Source organism: Neodiprion pinetum, chromosome 5 (genome assembly GCF_021155775.2).
Source record: "Neodiprion pinetum isolate iyNeoPine1 chromosome 5, iyNeoPine1.2, whole genome shotgun sequence".
Classification (NCBI taxonomy): Eukaryota; Metazoa; Arthropoda; class Insecta; order Hymenoptera; family Diprionidae; genus Neodiprion; species Neodiprion pinetum.
Window position 1 is genome coordinate 34,702,356 of NC_060236.1, and position 27,766 is coordinate 34,730,121.

Here is a 27,766-nt window from a genome sequence, read left to right on the forward strand (position 1 = left end):
CCTACCGTATACATATATAGTATTTTAATAACCGTCACTCCGTCTGCCACTAAAATCTCCCCGTCGCACTGCAGCAATTTATACATAGCAAAGGAATCAAACACTCACGATTAATCAAACATGCATCGCAATCGCTACTAACTTCGTCGGTTGTCTGTCGCATATTCATTTTAATAAATCGCAATGTGAATTTGATTTCAACGTCATGCTTTTCTGACAGACCCTGATCAAGCTTACAACTGCAAATTGGCGAAACTTTTACAAAAGAGACTTTTTAATTAAGGGAAACTTTCTTTTTTTACAAAATTGTCTTATTTTCTTGGTAACGACCACCAAGTTTTTTCAGATAATCATCGTATCAGGTTTCCCTATTGTCTACAATTGTGTTTCTTTTTTCAACGAATTCTATTTTCATCATTTCTGCACCAAGGGTTGGAAGTTTTAGGGGAATCGTACATTCAATGATTTAGAATGAATTTTGTGTCAATATCAAATTACATTCTTCGTCAACTATCCACCATCGATCTTCGCTTGTTTTTCCGATCTTTATGAACATGAAAAATAAAAACTGAAGTACCTAAGTTGTCATTTTAGGTTCCGGTCAGGTTTTATCATTAATTTTGGTACAAGACATTTGGATAAAATTCAGTAAAAATATTCTGAGCCGAATATTTCGCGCATGAAAGGTATTTTCGAATCGACATCCGACGTGAATGAGAAAATCTAACTGTTTAGATTTACGTTTATATATGAGAATTAAGAATTTGGGATGCCAAAGAAGAAGAATCGGCCAACTGCTGTTGGAGGGGACTCCCAGAGATATCAGACTGAACCAATAGCAAGTTGGAGGGGTTGCGGTGTTTGTGGGTCTACTGGTACGTTTGTAGAAGCGTGCGAGACCGAGAAACCGAGTCTTCACTGTACTCGGAGCATTTCCTCCGTGCACGAGCGCAGTGAGTCGCGATCCCTTTCATCGTTTGCGTTCTTCCGGACAGTGAAGTGTTTCCCCGTCATCTTTATTCGTGAATTTTTAATTTTTCACTTCTATCGTTGAGAAGCGGAAAATATTTCGAAACGATCTCACTTTCTTCTACTTCCGGGATAATAATTCCCGGTGAACTGCATTTTGGTCAGCTTGAGGATGGACCACGCGCCTAAGAGGATGGCATCCGCATGGATTTTCGCGTGCTGCGTTTGGATCCAGCTATCATTAGGCAATTACTATTTTGCATACATACACATCATAACACATATCCTGTATAACATCGTTTATCTGCTATACGGACATGAGAGCGCAACCCACTGCATGCTCCGGTATGCAACTGCTCCTATTATCCCATTGTCTCCTATGAATTATTTGCCTCAAGAAATACCGGCGTGAGGTTGTTAAATTTTAATTATACTCCGTCCCTCCAACTGCATTCTGCTCCAGTCGTTGCGCCGTATATATCCTAGATAAATAATCAGAATCCCCTTCGCCATGTGCTTTTATTCTTACTTCAGTCCTTTTCATTTCATGTACCGATTAAATGCACAAGTAATTCGAATGAACATGAAACTATTGAATAGATCTCGTTGCGTCACAAGCTCGCAGATGTCTTATATATACATTTAATCAACGGAGATATAAGAGCCACGTCGAATGGGAACTTTTACGAATTTCATAAGTATTTATTACATGTGTCGTATAAAAATGTAACAGCTCAGGGTTTCATTGAACAACTGGGGGAACTCGTGACACACCCGTGTTTAATCGTGGTCCGTGATACCGTTGACAAACAATAATTTTTTCCTTGTATTTATTTCCCCTTTTTTCTTCCTTCATATTTTTATTCGACCTGAGCTGATAGCTGCCCTGATCGCAATGTCACTCGTGGAGACGTGAGTAAATCCATCACTCACTCAATTTACTGACAGCTATGTACACGTACATACATAATATTATCACCCTACAGTTATACTTTAGTCACATAGCATCATCGTGAATCTTTTTATCTATGTCATTATTATCTTACTCTCATAGGAGACCTTCGAGAAGTTTGTTTGCTTAGGTCAGTTTTAGGGTTACCTGCTCCATTATGCTTATGGGGTTCTCTACGGTATAACTGGTATAACTATATATAATAAAAACGGAGATGGCAAACGCCGGCCACTTTATGTTAACCGCTCTTTGATCGCTCTTACACAGCGTTCGAAAAGATTGCGATAACTTTTAATTGCTTTATTTCTTGGAAAGATGTGTAAATATACAAAAGATAAGTTTTTACATAACGCAAGTAGATGTTTACTTCTATCAACCAATGTGTACACACCCTTGTGCTCTTTTTATTAACACTGCACGAAGCCCAATATCTTCTTTACGAGCTTATGATACAATTTTTTGAGGAATTACTTGTGTTAAGCTAATTTTTGTGACATACAAGGAAACAGCTGAGATTACGGTGTCTTAATAATTGTACAAGTTACAACATGAGAGAAGTAAAAGAAATATATATATACATATATATGCGGTATACAGGAAAGAGTAGACACATTATCGAAAATAGATTTTCACGATCATTCTAGGTTCTGGAGAAATTTCATCGAGTATTTGAGACATACACAAGTCAAGATCAGTGGAATAATTGTGAAAAAAGGCCCGTAGCGTTCGTCATTTAAAGTTGCTGTAGAGCATGATCTTGAAAAGTAGTAGTACGTATTAATTTTTGCTTGTCATCAAAACCCTTTCGGATGTGTACAATATAGCTTTACACAAACATTTCATATTTTTCATAACGAGAACCACTTGTTCATGGTTTGCTCTGAGAACTGTAGGTGAGGTAGCGATAATTACGGTTCGCAACCTCAGCGAGGATTTATCAATCTTGATTACAGATTTAACCCTTTCAGTTACACATTATTTAACTCCATATTTGGGCCTGAATTTCGTTACACGGAGGTCTTTATGGTCACTGATCACGAATCTGAAGTTAGAAATTGATAATTTCGAAATTCAAAATGCCGGATCCAGTATGCCGAATGTAAAATCGAAAAACTATAAAAGTGCGATGATTCTGGCCGAAATATATTTTGATAGCCATACCAAGTAGCAAAAATCATTCAAAGTTTTAAATAAACTGTGATAAGTCATAAGGCTAGGACAAGGAAATTTTTGAGGTAGGACGCTGAGCATCCCACTGTGACTGAAAGGGTTAAGCGAGACAGATTTTAGACTTTATACACTGGCTTGATTAATGGCAATGAATCAGATTTTGCCAAGCATATTGCGGCAACATTAGTGAAGTGTAGCACGGCCATCGGGAGTCTGTTTCGTTTACTAATTATACAGGGTTAGTCACGTAATATGTCAAGAATGGGAGGAGCCTAGTTGACGCGAAGCTTGCCCCTTCCCTTTTAGCCTTTACACTAAGCTCCTCCCATTCTCGACACACAAGGTGATTTAACTTGTATAAGCATGTAAACACATAAAATATTATAAGATGTAACGAAAAAATTGCCTGATAGTTGAACGATTTATTTCTGCATGCTCAGCTTTAGATCTCACGTGAGAGTCTGACGACATGTTGGTGGTAAACGGTATCCTTCTTATTGTTTCTGTATAAACCGGCAGCTATTCCCAAAATTCACGTTACAGATAAGCCGAATGCAAAAAAATATTTTTATGCAAATAGCTGATCTACACAATGTTATCAAAGTCTTTTTGCAAGAGTCTGAACTGAGACTACACAGAAGAAGATATTATTCGGATTGTCACTTTGCAATGCGTCATCTGGTGGAAACGACTCAAACTAATGCAACCAGGCTGATAGCTGACCGTTGACCGCGTTTCTTAGCGTGTGGATGGTAGAACAGACATATTAAAGATTATTTTTGATTAATTTATGTGACACGAGTAATTTGAAAGCCCAAGAAGTACGTTTTGCTTCCATTAAAATTAAAAACTTAGGTTATGTGGTGACAAAATGGCGTCGACAAGTAGGCTCTGACGTCATGAGAACAATTTCTAATAATAGGGATAATATCAGAAATTCAACAATAAGTACTGAAAGGATCAAACATCAGCAAGCGAACAACTGTTTATTTCTGTGATAACGATTCTCAACTATGTTTCAGAGGAAAACCGTATATCGTTTTTCGGATAAAAAATTTCTTTCATGCACCATCGACACACAATCAGTTCAACTTCTTACCAGCATATTGACTTACCGTTACGGACTGATTGTGATGCACTTATTCCGAATCCTCAGGTGTGCTGGCCGTCGAAACGGGAATGGAGTCACGGTTTGAGCATTGCTGTGGACTCGGATCCTCTTGGGCCGGCGAAGGACTAAAATGTGAATCTTTCACCGGACCCGTTGCCGGAGTGGCAGCAGTCGAACAAGGACTCTGCCTCTCGGCTGTAGACATTTGCTGTATCCGTGCGTATCACGAGAAGCAATGCGAACTTGGCAAAAGTGAGGCTCGCGCCGGATTGGCCTGCGTCGGGAATTCAAATCTTGGAGGAGATTACCACAGGGATTGCTGCGAGGGCTGTAAGCTGGGTAAGTGTAGGTGCTAAGGTCTAAGAAATAATGTCAAATTTTTCTCTAAAAAATCAATTATATGTATTTAGCCCAGATTTTGTACGGAACAGCCAATTTCCACATACCATTCAGACGAATGAATTTATATGCAAAGGTATCCTTACCGGGTCAATGGGTCAAGGATGTGCGTTCAAAAGGTTCGCGTTTGGCAAACCGTGGGATCCAGCGTTCCTTGAATGCTGCCACGAGGCATCGCCAAGCACCACAGAGCCCTTCACGATGCCGGGATCAAGTACTGTCACATTCGATCCGACGAGCAAGTCGACGATAATTACATCCAGCAATGCTCCTCATTCTAGTCCTTCGGTAACGATGCCAAATGGGGGTAGGTGATCGTCGCATCGCGAAAATACTGACCAAGGCCTACTTTTTTCTGTTCGCAATCGTTCAATGTCGTTCTATTTGTTAGATCTAGACGACATTTGTGCCTTGATGAAGGGCCTACTCTGCTCCGATATTTGCATCGCGACACCAGGCTCCTACAAGTGTGCCTGCCGCGAAGGTTTCACCCTGTTGGAGGATGGCAAAACATGCAGACAAGACTCCCCCGATGATAGGTAATCTGTAGAAGACGATATTTTCCAATTAATCGTGTCCACTCAAAATAGTTCTGAATTAAAAATAGTCGGGAAATGGCTACATTTTTGTATATAGAGGTTTTCGAACCTCAGGAACTCAAATCTGACCTCTTTTTTTAACTGCATAGCCGGTGTTTGGAAAAAACAGCAAGATATGAAATTTTCTGCCTTCTCCTCAAAAACTGCTATCGATAGATAAAAAATTACTTGGCTATCGTGTAGAGCGAAAAATTCTACATTGAATTATGTTCCCATTTTTCGGAAACGAAGTCAGATTAGCAAATCAGGAAAAAAGAGGTCCTACTTATCGACGGCATCTGGGGAATTTTGGTGGAATGATTTCTTTTTTCTTAATTTGTTAATCCGATTTCATTTCCGACAAATCAGGACATAATTTAATGTAGAATTTTTCGCTCCACACGATAGCCAAGTAATTTTTCATCTATCGGTAGCAGTTTTTGAGGAAAATGTAAAAAATGTAAAATTTTGCGGTTTTCTCGAAACACCGGCTATGTAGCTCAAAAATGACTTCAGATTTGAGTTCCTGAGGGTCGAAAGCCCCTGACGCAATAATACAACCATATCTCGAATATTTTTAATTCCGGCCTATTTTGACTGGACTATGTCACCACTAATTTGTTTGTGAATGAACATATTTTAGGTGCAAAGTGAACAATCCGTGCGAACATCGCTGCACTGATACCGGTGAGGCGATTCTCTGCAGCTGCAATCCAGGGTATGTTCTCGCGAGTGACAAGCACTCGTGTCAAATCAAACAAGCTGACACTACACCTCAGACCGAAGAAAACGGATCACAGTTTAAGTGTCCAGTCGGATACCAGTACAAACCATCTAAACACGTTTGCGACGGTTTGTACTATGTAGTTCGATCACGTATACGTAAACTATTATGATAAATGTGATACAAGGCGTTACTAATTTTCGAAGCGCTCGATACTAACGATGTTATAGAATTATTTATCGTCTTGTTCGACGATTCGAAAATTGTGGTAACATCTCAATTTACTCTAGAAATCCTCATTCGTTGCCATGTCTTTGAATAAACTGTACATGTGTTTGCATTATTCTTGTGAGTTTAGTATTTCATTGCGTATTGTTCACTTTTTATGTGTGCTTGCTGCTTTGCTTAGATGTTGATGAGTGTGAGCAAAATTTGTGCCCCGGTGATTGCAAGAACACTATAGGGTCCTATAAGTGTCTTTCTGAACCACCGAAAAACGCTCCATACGAAGCCTGTCCACCTGGCTACGTCTGGGAGACCGAGGAAGCCCTCTGCGTCGGTAAGTGACGACTGAAACTGGACAATTATTCGTATAAACAAATCATCAGTTCCCACGTAAAATTTATAGTAGTCTAATAAAACCCTGTTTAGATATTGACGAGTGTTTCGAACTTCCGGAAGCATGCAACAAAGAAACTCACGTATGCGTAAACACCCAAGGAAGCTTTACGTGTCACGAGCTAACTGGCACTGGTCCAAGATCTTGCCCTGCCGGTTTTAAGTTCGATACAAAAGAAAGCCTTTGCAAAGGTGAGGGTTTTTTGTTGGTTTTTCATGGTCTTTATACCAGATTCATAAAGGTCATATTTCAAATATGTACGATAATCCACCTGGCTACTCATACAAATCGGGCACATGAAAACAAATTTGAACTCACTGGTTATGAGAGAAATTAATGACAACAGAGTCAGGGCGGCTAGGTGGTCTAGTGGAGTAAGTCTCCGGTAAAGCATCGCTAGATTCCAGGTTCGATTCCTGGCTCCGTCGTTAATTTTTCAAATTCACCAGTTGTTCAAATTTACATATGTACGATAATCGTTCGCTGAAACAAAAACATTAATTTTGAGTTACATCCGAACTTTGTTACGCACTTGTATTTTCCAATACCTGCGAACTTAATCAGACGTCGACGAGTGTTCCGAGGGTATTGATGGTTGTCTGAAAGAAACTGAAGAGTGCCGGAATACTGATGGAGCGTACGAGTGTGACATCAAGTGCGAACCAGGATTTACATTCGGCAGTAATATCGGTAGCTGCATCGGTAAGCAGTGCCTACATTCATACCATTCAAGATCTTTGCTTGATGTATTAACTAGATGTTGCCTTGATCAATTGGCGAAAAAACAATTATATCCTACAGTATAGAAAATATTGCATTTTTGGCAATCCAGCGGTTTTACAATTCAGATATTGACGAGTGCGCGAAGAATGAGTCACAGCTTTGCCCAACACCCGGATCGAGGTGCGTCAATACCGTTGGTGGGTACGAATGCGTGGATCCTGGACTTGCTGATTCCATACCGAAAAAGGAACAAGGTTGTATAGCGGGTTATAAGGCAACTGGAGATCTAACACAGCCATGTATAGACGTCGATGAATGTATGGAAGGTCTGCATAGCTGTAACGAAAAGTTTGAGAAGTGTGTTAATCAAGTTGGTAGCTACAGATGCGACCCAACTGCCGAGTCACCGAACGAGACTGACATTTCTGGAGTGAACTTTGATGGGTCTTCATACACCGAATTCCCTGCATATCAAGGCACGGCTAAAGAATCGTGCGTGGTAAGTACGGTCCCTTCAGAACTCGGATTATGACCACAGATTTTAAATCAAGTCCAGAATTGGTTCAACTTTTTAAAAGTGTCATCAGATGCTCAAAAAGTGTCGTGTATTTAAAAAAAAATCACTGATTACAGTATTAAATTCGGCGTTTTCAATATTTATAAGAACTTTATAACTGCTTCTACCTCTTTCGGTACGGCGAAACGTTCTTTACCATTCCTGCAACAGTTCAGAAATCATACTGTTTGGACATCCAACAGCATGAAAGCGAACGATATTTATAAAAAAATGATTATACCAATTCATTACGAAAAATACCATATGGAAGACTATCATTGCACTGTGAAAATGAAAACGTATGTGATTGTTGGCGAATTAATTGTTCCTCCTTTACCCTAAGCACGCGCACTTTTTGCATGACTTCAGAACCCGGGAGATTGCGTTGTACCAGCCCCGCGTTCTAGTAAACCGGAAATTCCTGACCAAACTGATGATGTATCTATAGCAGAGCCAACGTGCCTTCCAGGGTACAAATACAACTATGTCACTGACAGATGCTATGGTAAGTGATTAGGATTTGGAACACGGCTTCAAACGGACGTACTTATCACAGCAATGAAATTTGAAAATTTGATTCTACAGATATCGATGAGTGTTCGTCAAATCAGCACAATTGCACAGGGCCTTTATTAGAGTGCGTTAATCTGCCAGCAACCTATCGATGCGACTGTCGAACTGGATACGAGTTGAACATCACAACGTTCCAGTGTCAAGGTATAGCGCAATGATCTGTTAGGCTCCGTCAAATTGTAAAACAGTTTTCGTTATTGCAAAAGCTGCTTAGAAAACCAGTTTCTCTTCGCCTGTAGTAATGCAATAAGCGAAATGCATGCGCGGTAAATGGTATTGTTTCTACTCTGCGATAAATCTGTAGTCTCATTATATATTCGAATGCACACTTCACACACGACTTGCGCCTGTCTGTCATTATCTAGACATTGATGAGTGTGCAAGAGGATTGACCGAATGTAGCAGCGGCGAGAGATGTGTAAACTCGGTTGGGGGCCACCAGTGCGCTCCGGCTTGTCAGTTAGGATTTCAACCACATCCAACGGACGAATCTCTCTGCCAGGACGTCGACGAGTGCGAGCTGGGCATCCATTCCTGTCCACCGCACTCTCACGTTTGCGTAAACACGAACGGATCTCACGTCTGCGACATTGCTCCACCGTGCAACACGGGTTACAAGCGCGACGAAGCGTCGGGTGAATGCATCGACATCGACGAGTGCAGTCAGGGTCCTGGCTGCCGGGAGCACGAACGATGCATCAATATTCCGGGAAGCTACGACTGCGTCTCCTTGTGCCATTCCGGGTGGCTCTATAATCCACAGATAAAGAACTGCCAAGATGTCGACGAATGTCTGCTCGGTCGTCACAATTGTCCGCAGGATACCCACTCTTGCAGAAACGTCGAGGGGTCCTTTGTCTGTGATCCGATACCACCGTGCGCCAACGGCTTTTGGCGTTTGCCGAATGGAGAGTGTGCCGACATTGACGAGTGTACCGAAAATGTCCACAACTGTTTGATCGCCCGGCATCAGTACTGCGTCAACCGAGTTGGCAGCTTCGAATGCATCACTCGATTCCCGGCCTGCGACAGAGGCTACGAGTTTTCCCTGGCCTCTGGACAGTGCCAAGACATCGATGAATGTGGGAGCAACCAGCACAGCTGTGACGCCGAAAAGAGGGAGAGGTGCGTCAATCTTCCGGGTACTTACAAGTGCGAGAGACCCACCCGTCGGAGGACCCAACAGCAGCAACAGACGTGCCCTTCCGGGTATAGATACGATAGTCAGTGGAGGCGCTGCTTAGGTATGTAATTGCCAACATTATTCTTTTACATTCGTGTAATATGTGCAATAATGGACAATTTAGGGATTTTTTGGGAAAAAATTTGCCACCTACAATTACTGTTTAAAAGAGTATATTCTAATCCAGAGGTGAGTGTAGGATGGTGCATGACTCTCGCACGTAAATATGGGAGAAGGAGTTGAAACATAACCAATTCATGTTGTTTTTCACTGGGATTTAGAGTAATTTATAAGGATGAAATTAGAATAATATTCCCTCCACGTTGCCAATTCAGGTATATCTTTTTCTAATCAGCTCGTATTAGAACAATTTGCTAACTGTAAAGATGCAGTTCACTTGTCACCATATTATATATATATTACTATATTTTTATTTGGATTGTGCATTTTGAACCTGATATTTTAATTCAATCATGTCTGTTTCAGAATACTTAACAGTTAATAAAACTCTTGCCTACACCATGGGAGGCATGCGAAGATCTGGTTGCATGTAACTGGCTTCTTTTTGTGCATGTTTTGTGATTGTGCTTATTGTTAGTCCAGCCTTGAAACGCTCGTTGATAAACTACAACTCTTCGATCGACGGATGCCGAAATATCTTCATTGGCACCTGAAGTTCGAAAACATAAGTGTTGCTTTGTGATTATTTGAAACTTTAAAAATATATAAATGAGTATACCTACGTATATCGATGCAACTATGTAGAAACAATATTTACATAACGCGAGCATGTTTACGCGTTTGTCCATATGTGTTTTCCGTACAAAAAATACCCGTTTTAATGACAATCGCGTGAGTCTGCGAATGCGCATGCGTGGAATATGGAAAAGATCATTTTTAAGTCCTAGGAGTTGAAAATGGTCTTATCTGCGCTGCGCGCATGCGCTGTTGCAAACAAATCTGACATTGGGCGATTCTAACCTCAATTTCGTGCTTGGTGAAAAAACATGTAACATACTCTTGTTATGTAAAGAATCGTATGCAAGAAGGGGGCAACGGTCTTTTCGCCCCGCGTATTTGCAATATTCGCCTTCGGCTCATCTACGACTCATATTGCAAATTTACGCTCGGCCCGAGAAGACCGAGTTTGCCTCCATATTACAGGATATATTATTTTTCTTCCAAAGATTTAATTTGTCGTTTAAACCAGATATCGACGAATGCACGGAGGGCACTCACACTTGCGGCGACGGGCAGTGCTTCAATCAGCCGGGTACCTACACTTGCGCGAGAGCCCCGACTCCGATCCCGCGTGCTTCGTCGCACAGATGCAGCCCCGGAGCCAGATATACGAAGCTCGGTTGCGAGGACATCGACGAGTGTGCGGAGGTCGAAGAAGCATGCACGAGCACCGAAGACTGCAGAAACACGCCAGGCAGTTTCACGTGCACTTGCAAGCTGGGTTTCACCCGCGAAAACGTGACCCAGGCCTGCGTCGACATAAACGAATGCCAGATCCAAACGCACAGCTGCCTGCCGACCCAGCGCTGCGACAACACCATCGGAAGCTTCACGTGCGTCAGGTTCCTCAACTGTGGCACCGGGTACACGCTGAACGCCGCATCTGAGATATGCGAGGACGATGACGAGTGCATGCTCGACACTCACGACTGCGGCCCGGGGTACCGATGCAGAAACACCCTCGGTTCCTACCGCTGTGACAGACTCCCAAGGCAGAGCAGCAGCAGCACCGTGTCGTCCACCAGGTTCTACTCCATCCCCATCACCACCACTCACGAGCCGTACTTCATCAGAATTCCAAGCACCATTAGACCGACAATTTCCGTCTCATGTCCCCCGGGCTTCAGAACCTTCGGGAGCCAATGTGTCGACGAAGATGAGTGCGAACGGTTCCCGAAACCATGCAGTCACTCACAGAGATGTGTCAATACTGTCGGGTCGTACAGATGCATGCCACTGATGATTTGCAGAGCCGGATACAAGCTAGACGAGACCGAATCCCGGTGTGTCGATGTAGATGAGTGCGCTGAGAGAACCCACGATTGTGGTCCTCGGCAAACTTGCGAGAATCGCCCCGGAGGGTACATGTGCTCTTGCCCGCCTGGACACACGATCGGATTGAACAAGGAGTGTGTTGACATAAACGAGTGCGAGTTGTTTGCGGAACGTATCTGCGCCTCGAACAGCAAGTGCGTAAACACAGTTGGCTCTTACCGGTGCATTTGTGATACAGGGTTTGTAAACGTCGGCGACACCGCCTGCCAGGACATAGACGAGTGCAAACAGTCGTCCCGCATTTGTCAACATAAGTGCATCAACACCTGGGGATCGTACACGTGCGCATGTAACCCTGGCTTCAGAATCAATTTGGATAACAGGTCGTGCTCCGATATTGACGAGTGCCTTGAGTTCAAGGAAAACAACTTGTGCATTGGAATGTGCGAAAATAATCCAGGAAGCTACAGCTGCCAATGTCCTAGAGGCTATCGCCTCGGGTCGGACGGACGGACCTGCCAAGGTCAGCTGATTATAGAAATTTTCACATTTTTTTTATTTATATGGACATTATTGGACACAGCCATATTTTCTCGCAGACTTTTTGGTAGAGCTCGTCGAGACCTTGAAAACTCTTGAACATAACTTTACTCTATCTGTAAGAGTTTAGTCAGCGTTCGCATAAGTATGTGATTCCGTTTCAACTTGGCTTATAAATATCTTTATATCTCCAAAACTATTGATCTGGTTGTAACAAAATATAGCCTAAAACCTGGCGAGATGTTTTAGCTATCCTTTGATAAAATAGAACCGAAGGTGGTTCAGTAGTTCCAGAGTTATAATAAGTGAACATACGAACATACAGACACAGAGATGTTGAGTTTTATATAGGTATAAAAGCAATGATCTCACTTCTGTTTTTAGACATTGACGAGTGTGAAACCGGAGATGTGTGCAGGGACCCGGAAGAGATGTGTCAAAATACTCGTGGCCATTATCGATGCAACAGAATAAATTGTCCGCCTGGGTATTACAGAGATACGCAGAGAAAGAAGTGGGTGTTACGTCAAAAGACTAACGTTCCTTGAAACTGTATAACATACCAAAATATACTACGACTAAAAACGTAAATTTCATTTTATAGCCGATGCCTAAGGACTTCACGATATTGTCAAACAGGTGATATGGCGTGCTTGCGTTCGCCTTCTCACTTCTCGTACAACTTCATGTCGTTCGTCAGCATGTTGCCTATACCGCAAACGGGGCAGATAAAATTGTTCACCATGAGAGGAACGGGGGAATACGGTTCTTCGATCGACTTTCGTATGGAACTTGTCGATGCAATAGCACCGCCCGGTGTTCAACGCGCTACTGAAAGCTGCTTCAGGCTCAGACGACCAGCCCATACTGAGGCGATAGTGGTGATGACACAGAGTATTCAAGGGCCTCAGGAGATCGAACTCAATCTTACCATGGAAATATACAATAACGGAGAATTCGCCGGAAGTGCGGTGGTCAAACTATTCATCTTCGTTTCGGAATATGAATTTTAGAGGTATATTATATAATATGATATACTTGCATTCGAATATGCAAATGTCTTCTTTCTCTATTCTTGACGACTTATTCATGGTTACTAATTCCTCACCGAAACTTGACGATTCAATACGATAAGTATAAGAGAAAACGGCTCAAATCAGAAAGTATGATTTATGAGGCAGCGTTTAAAGTTAATTCACATCGGACTCTCTACGATTTTGTGTACTTCAACTTTCTACTTCGGCCATCTCCAAAATGTATTTCACCAACACAGCTCGCGCGGCGAGGCCGGAAAATCGTGCGGAATCTAGTGTGTAATCAATTTTTGATTTTACGTTGCTCAATTCGGTGTCCGACTGTTAAAATAATTTCGTCCGTTAGGTAAATTAAATGTCTTCGAAGTTCACCCAAAAAGTCAGTTTCGTTCACATTTTCTCGCAGGGACTCTCTTTTGGTTTTTCAACAGCGGACTTTTCTCCTCTGATGATATTTCGTGTTTCCAACAGACACCACTCTTCCACGTTATTTTTCGCCCTACACTAAAGCTAGAAGGATATAGTATTGTAAAAATACGGAAGTATAGGTATGGTTCACTTAAAAATTGCGGGTTATTTTACCGCGAACGAAATGGTTTTGGGAAATCTGATTACGGAATATAGGTGTAGTAATAATTGTACACCTATTTTTTAACCATCTACAATGTAATCACGACCTTTGCGATAGTCTCGCCACTTTTTACAACCCGGGATGCATGAAATGTGTATCATGTACTACGTGTCCATTTATGGCGATAAGAGGCCGCAAATACTTACGAATAGTAAACACTAGTGCTTGTTAAGTTATATAAACTACATTTATGAATATGCATCACTACGTATAACGACGATACGGTCACTGAATAAACATCATAATTTTGAGATAACATGGATTTTCATAAACAGCTATGTCACGCGACGGCATATATCTCTAGATATATTTACTAACCTTATTCATGTGTAATTTTCATATCTGTAGTGACGAAAATTGTAAAATAATAATAATAAAACGACGAAAAAAACGTATGCAAAGTGTGTGTAACAAATGAATTATCTGTTATGTCTGTATATTGATACTGTTCTGTAACAAACCTATATTATAACGAGATTGGAATAAAATGAAACACCAAAGTTGAGATTCACTAACTCAATGATTTTTTCTTTTTTTTTTTTAAGTATCTTTCAGCGATTTTAACAAACTGGTGATAGGTAAAATCACAACGTATTCAATAGAAAATCATAGTAAAAATTAATCATAATTATATGGTTCTTTATTACCCTAATCGTTGGGTTTTATAGTCACTGATAACGCTTACTGTGTAGAACAATATTATTCGCTGACAATTTTTTTTCTATGTGTTTAAATATATAATAATATTTGTATGTATAATAATAATATTAATTAGGTGTAGTAATAATAATATGCTATATTGTAGGTATGTATACCTATTCATCGACTAGTCAGATACAATCTGACGATAAATAGGTCTAACAAGTAAATTTTCTACATCAACCTACTCGTTGGATTCTAAACCATTACTAAAAAAAATCGGAAGATATAATCACATAAGTAATGAATTAATGATTATGGTATCGAATTTGAGAGAAGACAACAACAAGATGAAATTAATCGATTGGATTTAGAATTTGGAAGATTTCACAAGGTGTTATCATTACACTCTGAATTGAAAATTATAATTGTCCAAAATCTCTGAAGGTAATAACAAATCATTTTTTTCTGCGATTATTGAAAAAACTATATCAATTTTTGAATGGCACTCATATTAAATACCTCAGCAGTATAAACGGGTGGACTAGACATGGCTTATAGTTCGTAGCTGACCACTCACGTCTCGCGAATTTCTCTCCCATGTCTTTAACAATGGTAATTATGATTCCTACAATGCACAATCATACAATGTCGGATGTATCATAAACATATAATAATTCACAATTAATAATAGTTAATAATAAATGTAAGTAACAGCCTGGAAGCAGCAGCGACTATAAGACGCCACTGCAGCGTGATCATGGCAGTGATAGCGCACGCACGCACTCACTTATTTATATCTTCATATTATTATAGGTACACGGGAATCTCTCATTCGAAAATAACGAGAATAACGTTCGAAAAAAAATTTTTCTCCACTAAATCAGGACGATCAAATTCTTTCATCCCCTATGTATGTTTGGTTCAGACAAAATTAATCGAAAAAAAATAAACACAGCGATTATTATTAATTTTCTTTGTTAAATATTTTTTTACCTAGTAAAATATAAGTATCGCTAAGCGATCGATGTTCGTTAAGGCATTGCAAGTTTTTTTTGTCTATAAATATTGTATTCGCCCATACAGCACACATGGTATGTATCAGTAATAATATTAAATAATCTGAAAATCATCACTTTCGCGAAACAATGTAGTTCGAAATATTGCAGAGCACACTGCAATTTCTTTGGAAGATTTGATTAAAATTTTCTCATTCTGCACACATTCTGAGATCGTTCAGAGATACTCCATTGACAAAAAACAAGGACAATGTGTGCCGTGTGGAAATAAATTGCACTGCAGAGATATATTGAAAAATATATTTATCTGAATTGGAACAAGACTATACGTATAATACCACAGATTTTTTGTTTTATCATTATAAATGTAACAATTACCCCGTGCAAATGATGAAAACGAAAACAAAACCGAAATACGAATTCGAAATATACATATAACATGTCGAGGAATAACGATTAGGCTCAATACAAAGAGATTCGTAGCTCCTTCCGGTAATCAACTAGCCGTTCGCGACACCAGAAATCAGGGAGTCATGTTTTGATCCATTTCCGCAAACTCACGTGATACTTTGCACACGTAGTGCAAACGCTCGTATAGATCAGCCGTGCATCCGAATTCGCAGAGATCCTTGAGCCAATACGACGTTGCCTGCCTGCTAGCGTCGATGTAAGTTACGAGATATCCCTTTCCTTGAGACTCCTGGGACACTACCATTTTCGTGTGATCACGGAAGAAGTTGACTTGCAACAAGGGGATTGTAAGCTCCATCACTATGGCTTTGTCCGTGCGTAACCAACGCTTCATCCGCGGCACACAAGCAGCCCTCGTTTGCCTCGACTCGCATGGTTCTCTAACCTCACCACCTGTATAAAGGTTTAAAAATGACCATATTTAATCGATTTTCGATTAAATCGATTATTGTTTCCCCACAATCGGTTCTTGGTTTTTACTCCCACGAACGATGCAGTACAGTATCAATTTATGTGTCTAAAGTATCAATTATTATCATTGTTTTACTAAGTACCTATTTGGTGTAATAAACGAAAGATAAAGTAATATTTCCACCTGAAATGTAAAAATATTTCGAATAATATTATAAATTATCAAAAAACTGTTCCGCTATATTGAAATGTACGAAATTTTGGTTTAATATACACCATTTCAAGAAAATACGAAATAATCGATTGATCGATAATTTTTTACCGATTCAATCGAGCCGTGTTCGATCATTTTTTTTTGGTCTCGATTAATCGATGCATCGGTTATTTTTAACTTATGGCTAGTGGCCATCGCTATAAAGGACGACGTGGAAATCCGACGCACTGATGACGATAAAAAGTCTGCCCACTTACCTTCAGTGAGATAGTCGTCCATATACCGAGTGAAGTAACGCAGTAAGGCGAGTTTTTTCTGCAGGGGTACAGAAACGTCCTTTTCTCTATTGTACCGGGTAATCTCGTCGTCTGTAGTCATGTACTCAACTCTCCTGAGGACATGAAGATCGAACCAGAAAGAGAATAATGAAGAAAGAAAGTTCGGCGACGCTCTAAACAGCCGTTGAAACTTACCTTCTGTCGTGGGTGTAGCTCATCTTGGTACTGTCGTTGAAGAGGACGCCAACGGACTTGTCGGATAGTTGAAAACCGAGGCCGTACTTGTTCGAGTAATCAATCCACTTGGTGACGAAGAGGGGCATAACGTCGTCGACGGTCGGTGGATTTTTTGCTGTGCAGGCGCAGGCGATTTCCGCGAGGCAGATCTCCATCGCCTTGTGCATCTGGGTGCTCTGCATCACAATGTCCCCTTTCTTGTTGCTCGGACAAAGTATGGCGCTGAGCCTGTGCTTGAACCTCGGGAGTTTCGGGAGCTTCTTCGCCAGCCAATTGACCTTCACATCCTTGACCGAGGACTTTTGGATGGTCATCGCTGACACCGAGTGCGTTAGACCCTCGGCGTGGCTGACCTGTGACGCCGTCGGCGGGATGATCACGTGGGGTGGCGGCATTTGGTAGCAACAAGTGTGCGGCAGGGCGACCGGGACGTATTCCTTGGTGAGGTAATCGTGCTCCTTGACCCGGTCAAGCGATGGTCTTAGCTTCGGGCTCGGTTGGAGCAGCCAGTGTATTAGGTCCTGGCCGTTCTGTGTGGCTATCGAGTCATCGACCTCCTTGTACTGGTTGTTGCAAATCCTCGCGTAGGTCTCCTTTAGCTGTGACGATTCGAAAGGCGGCTGACCGACCAGAAGAGCGTATAGAATGCATCCGAGCGCCCAGACGTCTGCCTCGTAGCTGTAGGCTTGCTTGTACAGCACTTCCGGTGCAATATAATTTGGCGTTCCGCATATTGTTCTGAAACATGTGACAATAAACTGAAAACATTCTGGAAGAACTTATTATTGGGATTGTCACTTTGCAATGCGTTATCTAGTTGAAAAATATCAGACTAATGCAACCAGGCTGACAGCTGACCGTTGTCCGTGTTTTTTCGCATGCGAATGGTAGAACAGGTATATTATTGATTACGTTTTATTAATCTATGTGACATGAGTAATTTGAAACCCCAAGAATTACAATTTGCCTCCATTAAAATTCAAAACTTGGGTTATGAGGTGATAAAATGGCGCCGACAACGAGACTCTAACGTCATGAGGATATTTTCCAATAATGCAGTATGAGCAGGAATTTGTGACTCGAATTCCTTACACGCGTCTTCGTTGACCGTCTGGGCTCGTGGCGAGGCCAAAGTCTCCAATTTTAACGATCATGTGCTCCGACAAAAACATGTTCCCTGGTTTTAGATCACGGTGCACAACCTTCTGCGAGTGTATGTACATCACTCCATCGACCATCTGCTTCATGTAGTATCGCGCCTCCGGTTCGGTAACTCGACCTCGGTACTTCAGTACGTGCATCAAGCTCTGTGCGTGAATATAAAAACAGTATGTTTAAGCACAATGTGAAAACGTTTGTTTGTGATTAATACACGGGTGCTTTATACCTTCCTGGGACAAGCTTCGAGCAACATGTACGCGTTCAGATTGTCTTCAAAGTAGTGGTACATTTGGACGACGTTTACGTGGGTTAATTTCTTGTGAATCATTATCTCCCTCGCGATCTGAAAAAAATGTCACATACTAACATTTTGACGCGTTTGACTTGTCAACGAGTTTTTTATCACAGCTCTTCAATTCATACCTTTTGCAGGTGTATCTTCTGCATTCGATTCTTCGGTATGATTTTGCACGCATACTGGTTACCGCTCGCTGCATCGGTAAGCAGATAAACTCTCCCGAAGCCTCCCTGCAAAACCGAGAACAAAACTTGAACAATTTACAAAAACTAATATTATCTCACAATCCAAAACCTGTTTTCATGTTATTGCACGTTTCGACTGTTTACATCAAGATTTACGTCGGACTTTTCAACCAGAGATAACAGCTGAATGCGTATCCTGAAAATAATTCTGGTTCGATCAATTAGTTTACGACATACCAATGGTCCAATCGTGTTCGAAATATTCTTAAAAATCCGGTACCCTCGGTGAAATTTGAGGTCTTTGAATAGAAGTAAAACGTGAAGTGGTTTAAGTGCGTGTACATCTATGTACGTATAATAGCCCGAGACTTCTGAATAAACATCGCGTATTTTCACATAGCAAAGGGTAGCAGCGGTATTCGAATATATGGGCGGTTTGCCAAATCAGCGAAAATATTCTGAAACGTTACGAAAATCCGTCGGCTAGTCTCACACTACAATCCCGCGTTCTCTACTTTTATTTATATTTACTACAGCCAAGTCTACCCTCAAGTATTATTTGTGCAGATCGTCAACGACCAGGCCCGGTTACTGCGCACTAAAGCTGCTACCTATACGTATGCATGTATGTACATATTACACATACTCTAGGCGACGGCGATGCAGCGAGATTTTATACTTAGCGTATCCGCAGGCGAATACGAATTGATGTAGGTGTACAAATGTCTTTATATAACGCGAGCATGTTTTACGCGTTTTTGCATGCGTGTTTTCCATACACAAAGTAACCGTTTCTATGACGATACAATGAGTCTTAGAATGCCGTGCGCATACGCAGAGTACAGAAAAGTCCTAAGTGCTAAAAGTGGACTTTTCGGTACTGCGTACATGCGCTGTCGCGAACAAATCTGACACTATGCGACCCTAACCTCAATTTCGTGCTTCGTGAAAAAACGCGCATCATACTCTTGTCATATGAAGAATCGTGTGTAATAAGGAGGAAACGGTCTTTTCGCCTCGCGTATTTGCAATATTCGTCTGCGGCACACCTTCGACTCATATTGCAAACTTAGGCTCGGCCTGAAAAGACCGAGTTTGCCTCTTTGTTACATGATATACTGTTTCATCGAGGCGTGCACGTGATAAAAAATGAAGAAAATGACCCTGTTTTTTTAGTTTGGGATTTTGAGGAATTACTGCACGGCGTTCATTTCGAATTGTTTAGAGATTGTTCCAAATCTAAAAATCTCGTTCCAAAAGAAAATAGAGAATGACATCCATTTGGAGCAGGTAGGTGGATTTTCAAATTTTCGGCCCCAGCATCTATTCACCTTCGGTCGGGGTCTGGTGTTGCTGTTCGGGCTACAGAGTAAACTTTACTGCAGCTCCAAAATTCTCACTGCTTTATAAGAAAACTTCTCGACGTGTATCCGAATGCTCTGCGTGTAAGCAGCGAGCGCGCTGGTAGCTTACAGACGTTCCGTTAAACGCATCGCTAATTTTGAAACGTGACGCGTAACGATGGATGTGTGTCTCACACTACGTAAATCTTACGAGGTTTTTGATCATAAATACCATAGGCACATACATACCTGCTAGGTACGCACGGTGCTAAGCGTTCAAAACCGATTTATGTCAGTATATCCCTCATCTACGTTTCAACAGCTGCTTTATCATGCGACTAATAAGCCATAATCGCAAAGAGTTTAGTCTGCAGAAGATATTAATCGCGTGGGCGTAGGAATTCAAGCCAATTGTTGAAAATAACATGTGACACCGGACGACCGATATAACTTACGATGTTATATTCATTTTAAATTTTTATTCATCCGTTTCCTTTCACATAATATTTCCTAATACTATAAAATTCCACCCCGACATTGACCGCAATGGATGTACAGGTTATTTAGGAAGTTGGTATACGGAAAGAGGAAAAGGGAAGAACATAAAAGCGGTAACAAAATACACCATAGCCATACATCCGCAGAAGGAAGCCACTTTGTGCCCCCGGGAATAGGAAAATTTGGTTTCGGTGATTGGCGAGGAATCATCTTCTTTTTTGTACTCGTTACAAGTCAGAGTATAATCGGGTTTCAGTGATTAAGGTACCGGAAGATTGTCGGTCAGTTATCAGGAAACATACATGAACGATCCTTCTCTTCTCGTACCCTTTCCACGTATAGCAAGTGTCAAACGAAATACAATTCCAGCTTTTTGTAGTTACCTGGAGCAGTGTATATAATACCTGTTCATGGCTTTGAATATTTTTCTTTCTTCTCCTGACCCATAGCGAATTCTGAATGTTTCTTTGTCCATTACTCTGGGCTGGTATATTCAGCTAATGCAGCGCGATCTATACTGCTGCATATCTGCAATGATGGCTTGTCGCATTATCGTACAGAATTCATAGTTTTTGTCGTACATAATTTCAACCGGTTTAAGTATTCCAGTGACGAAGGGTGACAAATCGAATCGCATGCGAATTCCATTCTCTCCGCATAAGACATAAAACACCGTAACCACTCTAAGCAATCCTGTGTTTGATGTGTCAAATTACTTGATTAAAGCTAGCCGACGAAGCACTTATGATTATATCTACTCTTCTGGCCGAGACGCGCAACTGACACTGGAGGGCTCAGGAAACAATGTAAATACGCAAATAATACAAACTTTGTATCAACCCCCGACAATCAGGTCGTAAAGATAAACGTGTCGTTATAAACTGGACCGTTTCTGTCGACCGACGACGTAACTTCTGGCCCTGATATCTCAAGGTTGTCTCAGCCGTAGCTGGCTGTGAGCCTCGACAGCTCTAGGATGGAAACAACTTTAAAAATTAGCAGTTCAACCTGTAAGAAAATTCGACCGTTGTTTCAATGAATTATTATGTGACTTGTACAGCTATTTGTTTTTTCTCATTAAAATCACTTTCCACAATCCGTGATAGCTATAGTTTCTTTTTCGAACGACGCCATGCTATATCAAGTTTCCGAGGGTAAGACGTTTCTGCTTGTGTACAAGATAAAGAATACAGCCAGGTAGGAACGTCCGGATGAAGAATAACCGTTCGTCCCAAAAAGGGCAGCAGGTTGCAGCGGCTCGAAGTGGAAAATCTTATGCCGAACAAAGATCCCCAACCTACTGTTCGTAAACTCTCTCTCACAGTCGTCAGTGATTCATGGGCTTTGGCCTCTGAACATACGACGGCGACAGCGAATCGCAGGTGGTTGAAACACTCATACTTTCAGCTATTTCTGCGAAATAATCAGCATAAAATGCGCTAGAGTATCATTGAGCAACGTGTTACTCTAACAATAAGCAACGGTCAAATTTAACAGGTGACACGCTCAGAAACTCAAACACTATCCATTCCAGTGTCTACACGTTACAAAGATTCGTCATGTCGAAGTTAGTAACGTTATCGTAACGATTTATGGAACTGTTTAAAATTCAGCAAGCCGTACTAAAAGAAAACATACTCATACTTTGCAATCTTAGTTCCTTCAAAATCATTGTAAAATAAGAAAATAGTGGTTTTTTCCCAATGTTTCCGTACGATAACGTTACTAACGTCAGCCTCGTAAAGATTCAGCGACGGTAAATTCAAATTCGTTAATTCTGTAATCTTGAATTGCCAGATTCTGACCCATCCAAACTGATTGCGAGCGTTTCCCATTCAACCGGTTATTTGCTGTTAGATATCGCAGTACTGATGACCGACTGATGCCAAGTTAAGGTTGGGTGATGTCCTCGAAATTTTATGACTCAACGTAACGCGATTGAGTGATGGGATTTCTCGTCACACCAGGATGCAAGCGGCTGAGTAACAGAAGCAAACGTTCGTTCGATTCGAATACCTTTTCAGGATACTTTCACAATACAGGTATACCAACCTGTATTGCAGTTCCGAGGTGGCAATTTTTTAATTCTGGTTTGCTGACGGCTCAGAACACGTAGGGAAGTACGAAAATCGTGTAGAAACAGTATTGAGTGTATGATAAATGTGAAAATACAAATACAGAAAGCATATTAACGAACAGAAGATGAACGAACTAAAATCCCGGCTGAGCTGTGCGACTCTTTGTTAGAAACAGGGAAGTGCAATTTCTTTTCGTTGAGCACGCGTCCTTTTTTCACATTTAAACATTTTGCGCAATCTATGGAGAAAAATGAATTTCTTTTTGCGCCCCTCCGACTATTTCGTCTCTAGAAGGCATTTAGCTCAGACGGCCGGCTTTATCGTCATTATAGTATCAAGTACCTGTACATTCATGCGTGTCTGACGTGTTCATAAGTTTAGTGCATCTAGTACTGTGTCTCCAATTATTATAACCGGTTTCCAGTTTATCCTCCATCTCCCCAGGGAAAGTCAAATTCACGCGTTCTGTCCGTCCGTACCCATGTGTATTAACATTTCACGTGTCGACGTTAAGCTTAAGTCCCCTTAGAATTGGAAGAAGTTTCGGAGTTGTACCTACAGTATATCAAAGTGCAGTGACCCTCCTGCACGTGTACAACGAATTGATCAGAATTTCTCACATTCGGCACTAGTTTTGTCGCATAGGAGAACATTTCAGAAATGTAATATAATATACACAATTATGACTCTCGCGTACTTTATCCATCGAGGAATTCAATGAATCACATGATTAATAAGCATATGATATTTCTGTCACAACCAATTTTTCTACGTCTATGTTGCAAAAGTTTCCATACGAGACACTTTCTCATCAAACGCATACATGTATATAGATATTGGTATATATATAAAGCGAACGAATGTGCAGATTTTGCGTAGTAATTATTGTACGCATTGTAGAAAACCATTATGCGTTTTCTTCGTTGCGTATGTTTCTTTGTTTCAACTTTAACGGTACCGAGCAAAACCAAAATCGATCTACTCATTTTCAAGCTTTCTTTGATGACAAATTTTAATGCAATCCAGACGCTTTAGAATATAATTTTGAACATTTTTCATATGAAATCCCGAAGTCTCAAGACAATTGAAAGGCAAGAAATGTGAGGAACTAGTAGTTTGCACTAGGTTGAAGTTTTTAACCTTATAAAATGGTACTAGTTTATGAGACTACAGTTAGTAACGTTAACGTAACGAAACATTGGGGGGCGGGGATTACTATTTTGCAAGTTTGTGGTGACTTTGAAGTAGTTAAGTTTTCGAAATATGAATACATTTTGCCTTATTATGATTTACTAACTTCAGCCTCATTAGTTTGAAACTACTGCTATAATAGTTCTCTGGATAATTTATAGCTGCGCATACGCCAGGCAATGAATGCAATGTCACGTGCCGCTGTTGGAAGTGCAAGTATACAATTGCAATTGTCGCTGGTAAATTATATCGAACGATCCCTCTCACTTTTTCTCGCTCATTCCATTTCTCTCATCTGCGGCCGCTGCTCCGTGTCGGGTGCGATAATAGAAAAGCGAACTCGATCGGTTCCTGCACTCGGCACTGACGCCAATTAACAATCAGACTGTACCCACACACACCGTCACCATCAGACGTACCTTGCCTAGAAACTGCCCCTTGTAATAGGTGTTCCCGTTAACAGGGTCGACGACGTACTCGGATTCCTGATCGCCCGAGTTGTTCCACGACGAAGTCGACGGCCCCTCGTTGACCGGAAGGCTTCCCGGGCTCCCCGGGCTTCCGGGACCGACGGAATTCGAGAGGCTTGGCTTCCGCGGTGTCGAGTTGGGGCGCGTCGGCCCCGCCACCGCATTCCGCGAGGTGTTAGCCGAGGGCGCGCCGTCGACGGTCGATAAGGATAGGGGCGGCGAGGCGTAGGGCGTTGGACGAGGCGAAAGAAGGACCGAGCCCGTCGAGAAGTCGGCGTTGCTCAGGGTGTTGTCGTTGCTCCCAGCCCTGCTGGAAGGCGTCGTGGCGGACCTGGTTCTTGTCCTCGTCGTCGTCGAGTGAAGATGGTTGCCGATATCCTCGGAGGTCGGCGCCGAGGAGGAACATGAGTTTTCGGTCGTAACGGAGGAGCTGCTGTTGGCCTTGATCATGCCGTTGACTTCACCGAGCCTCGTTTCCGGGGCGACGATCGTCAGACCGGCGGGCGATGAGACCGAGGCGAAGAGCCCGAGAGCCTGGCCTGAGTAACCCGCCTCCGACGATCCGTGCCTGAGTCTCATCTCGCCGCTGCTCGCCCACGAAGCTCCCGAGTGTTTGTTGTTCCCCGGCCGATGCATCGCACCTGTCGGCTGCAGCTCGGCACGCCGGAAATCGTCAACGACGGAGCGAAATGCTCCGTGATTGACCGCCGACGTACCCGCGGACATGATTCCTGCTCGATTTCTCCCCCGCGAAATATGCTGTCTATTCTACGATATATGTTGTATGCACGTGACGCGTATTCGGGTATTCAGGTGCACACCTACGCGTGTATCGTAGAAATGAATTTTAGGCACAGGTAAGGGATAGACACGCGTATTTATCTCCTTGCGGATCTTACGGGTATACGCGTAGTGTTATTTGCGGAGTGGCGAGGGATTGATCGCGGTAGCGAATGCAGGGAGAGAGTCCGAGCCTGGGCGAAGGTTGTGCAGCATGTCCCAGCTCGCCGGCTTCGTTGCATTCCGATTCCCCATCATCACTGCAGCAGGCATGATGTAAGATTCGACATCGAGACTCCGCCGCTCTGTCCGCACTATTTGCCGAGTCGAGTACTTGCGGTAATTTATAAACAAATGCAAGTCCACGGGAGGGTTCGAGTCCCTGGTGGTCGGTCGATAAGGGTGGAAGCCGAACGCGCTTACCCGAGTCGTCCGTCTTCCCAATGTCGCGGAGCCTGCAGGTTACCGAAGCTACGGTAGTTTAGTTAAACACATCTAGCCTCGCACGCCACGCACTCTCACCGCCAACACTGCATGCTCGGTCCTCGAACCTACACTGCCTTCTGCCGCCTCCTATTTTCTATAAAGGCCGCGCACGACGGCGGCGGCCTCCCTACCCTCCGCTTTGCGACCGTCTCGTGTCTTCCTTGATCGCAGGGCCGCTGCGATTCCTCTCCGTACCCAGCCTCGAGCTTTTCGAACCTTACGCGAATTACGCACGCGAATATAAATCATCAAACGTCGAATAACATCACTCTTAATTGATTCAGGCTTTTATCCGTACAAACAATTTCACCCACAAAATATTTCATACCAGTTGCAATTGATGTCAAATTCCTGTTTGCTTGTGTGCAATTGTGCAGTATTTCATTTCTCTGCTCATGCACAATATATGTACACACGGAATACAACCTACAGTGCGAAACTTTCAAAGTCAGTAGGGTATGACACCAACGATGCGCGTCAACTGTACACGTCGCTACTCAAAGTCTTACTGGTGTATAATATTTAAATCGACGGATATCTAACTTTCTTCACCGTCGACTCAATTGGTCGGGTGAAACACATATTTACCGGAATAACGATACGTCGGAGTAAGCACGCGAATTACTATGTTTGCTTGGTGTTTACATTCACAAGGGTATCAAATGTTGATACCCCAATGAACGAAAACAAGATAATCTATTCCGTTCAATTGAATCTCGAATTGAAACCATTCGCTTCAATTCTTATTGAATCAAAGCCGTGTAACTATCAAAAAAAAATCCTATGTATACCATCTAAAATGCCGAGTCGGTTATTAAATATTACTGAAATATTTCGTCGCGAAACGATACAGCCCTTTTATCGTCAAGAAGTTCCCAAGTGTTTCTTCCTCTTCTTTCTGATCCCTTTGTTGTAACGTAGGCGCTGTCGAAGGTTCAGGTGACGCCTGCGTTAAAGACCGGCAGCTACGGCCCTGAGTACACTGTAGGCTCCGTCGTCCTCGTGTCCGATCCGTCGTCTTCGTCGCACTCGTCCGGTTACTCGGTGTCTCGTGTCTCCCCGCATCCCGTTCTGACCCCACTACGAGGTGGTTCTAACATAGCCGCGGCGAAGTCAGGGAGCAGGCGAGGGAGCTGAAGGGGAACGAGGAAGAGGGAGAGTGTGCACCGGAGTCACCACGCTTTCGGTCATTCACACAAGGTGCAACTCTTCGAGGCTTGAAATGCGCCAAGTGCATACGTCTAAATATAGGCATAGAAAAAACACCCGGTACATGTACCTATACATACATCCTTGTTTTATCAGCCATTGGTTAACGGGTAGTGTAATTCCTTCTTCCTCCATATTGTGTAATGCTTGCGCTTACACGATCATACCACGTATGACGTTATATTATTAATGTTTAATCATCTGGATTTTGCATGCACTCGAAATTATTACTATGTTAAAAATTACGTTACAAGAACGGACGTTGGAGTAAATTGGACGTTATTATTCGTTGAATTCATTTTTAGCTATCATAATTCCCCTATAAATTATGCTGACGTATTAAGAAATTGTAAATATAACACCTGCACATTCAACACGCTATACTGTTTCTACATTTGCGTGTATTTATATTGGGTTGCATGATGTTGATATTCTTAGTACGTTGTTGAATATATCTTGCTTCAATTAATGGGATTTACTTGCCTTGAATATCAATTCTTTAATCACCGTATTATTTAATTTAGATCCTTAATTACGGTGTCATGGAATTTATTTCTGACATGCTCACTTCATCACTATATTCTTCACTTTTAAACTACTCCGTCCCACGCACGATTATGAAAGAGGGAAACGAATCGTTTATAGCGTGAATGACGTTGTGTTGAGATTGTCCGTAATGGATACTCTCAGAGCATCAAAGGAAAAGATAAATGCAAATCAACTTGGTTCGGTATCAATCAAATTCATTTAAAGGATGTGGGCAGAAATTTTCCAATTTCTAATCTATATAAACACAGTATTGGTACACCCTGTATCAAACCTGCACCATGTGAACCAAGCCATAGTATAATTACTTTATTGAATTACTTGACCCGATGCTAAGTTTATCGGCGTGAATAAACGAATAAGCATTACTGACGTTCTCTGTAATTCGAATGAAATCCCAGGCATATCGCCGAGATCACACGATCATGTCAAAATTGCAGATGTAAAATATCATTTTTATAACAGCATACGCGA

At 42.0% G+C, this 27,766-nt stretch overlaps 2 protein-coding genes across 2 annotated transcripts; one reads left to right on the plus strand and one right to left on the minus strand.

Moving 5' to 3' along the window:
• Positions 1–904: 904 nt before the first annotated feature.
• Positions 905–15,271, plus strand: LOC124219275 (fibrillin-2). The gene is made up of 15 exons (XM_046626617.2): positions 905–1,214; positions 4,248–4,541; positions 4,678–4,908; positions 4,993–5,140; positions 5,823–6,031; positions 6,313–6,462; positions 6,555–6,713; positions 7,087–7,224; positions 7,371–7,744; positions 8,171–8,306; positions 8,387–8,518; positions 8,740–9,618; positions 10,768–12,096; positions 12,498–12,627; positions 12,718–15,271. The coding sequence occupies exons 1-15, from the start codon at positions 1,142–1,144 to the stop codon at positions 13,124–13,126; spliced, it is 4,791 nt and encodes a 1,596-aa protein (XP_046482573.1). The 5' UTR covers positions 905–1,141; the 3' UTR covers positions 13,127–15,271.
• Positions 13,861–25,853, minus strand: LOC124219276 (serine/threonine-protein kinase PLK1). Its single transcript, XM_046626618.2, has 7 exons — positions 24,221–25,853; positions 18,632–18,736; positions 18,435–18,551; positions 18,140–18,354; positions 17,006–17,785; positions 16,790–16,923; positions 13,861–16,300 (listed from the first exon to the last, which is right to left on the minus strand). Exons 1-7 carry the CDS (start codon positions 24,995–24,997, stop codon positions 15,960–15,962), a joined length of 2,469 nt encoding a protein of 822 aa, XP_046482574.1. The 5' UTR covers positions 24,998–25,853; the 3' UTR covers positions 13,861–15,959.
• Between the last annotated feature and the right edge of the window lie 1,913 nt (positions 25,854–27,766).

Bases quoted from the DNA above. Each gene is read 5' to 3' on its own strand.
- LOC124219275 (XM_046626617.2), top strand. From the start codon at position 1,142: ATGGACCACGCGCCTAAGAGGATGGCATCCGCATGGATTTTCGCGTGC. The intron at 6,032-6,312 runs GTTTGTACTATG...TGCTTTGCTTAG, and splicing joins ATCTAAACACGTTTGCGACG to ATGTTGATGAGTGTGAGCAA. The intron at 7,745-8,170 runs GTAAGTACGGTC...GCATGACTTCAG, and splicing joins CGGCTAAAGAATCGTGCGTG to AACCCGGGAGATTGCGTTGT.
- LOC124219276 (XM_046626618.2), bottom strand. From the start codon at position 24,997: ATGTCCGCGGGTACGTCGGCGGTCAATCACGGAGCATTTCGCTCCGTC. The intron at 17,786-18,139 runs GTAAGGAATTCG...CACATGTTTCAG, and splicing joins GACGGTCAACGAAGACGCGT to AACAATATGCGGAACGCCAA. The intron at 16,924-17,005 runs GTAAGTTTCAAC...TCATGTCCTCAG, and splicing joins AGCTACACCCACGACAGAAG to GAGAGTTGAGTACATGACTA.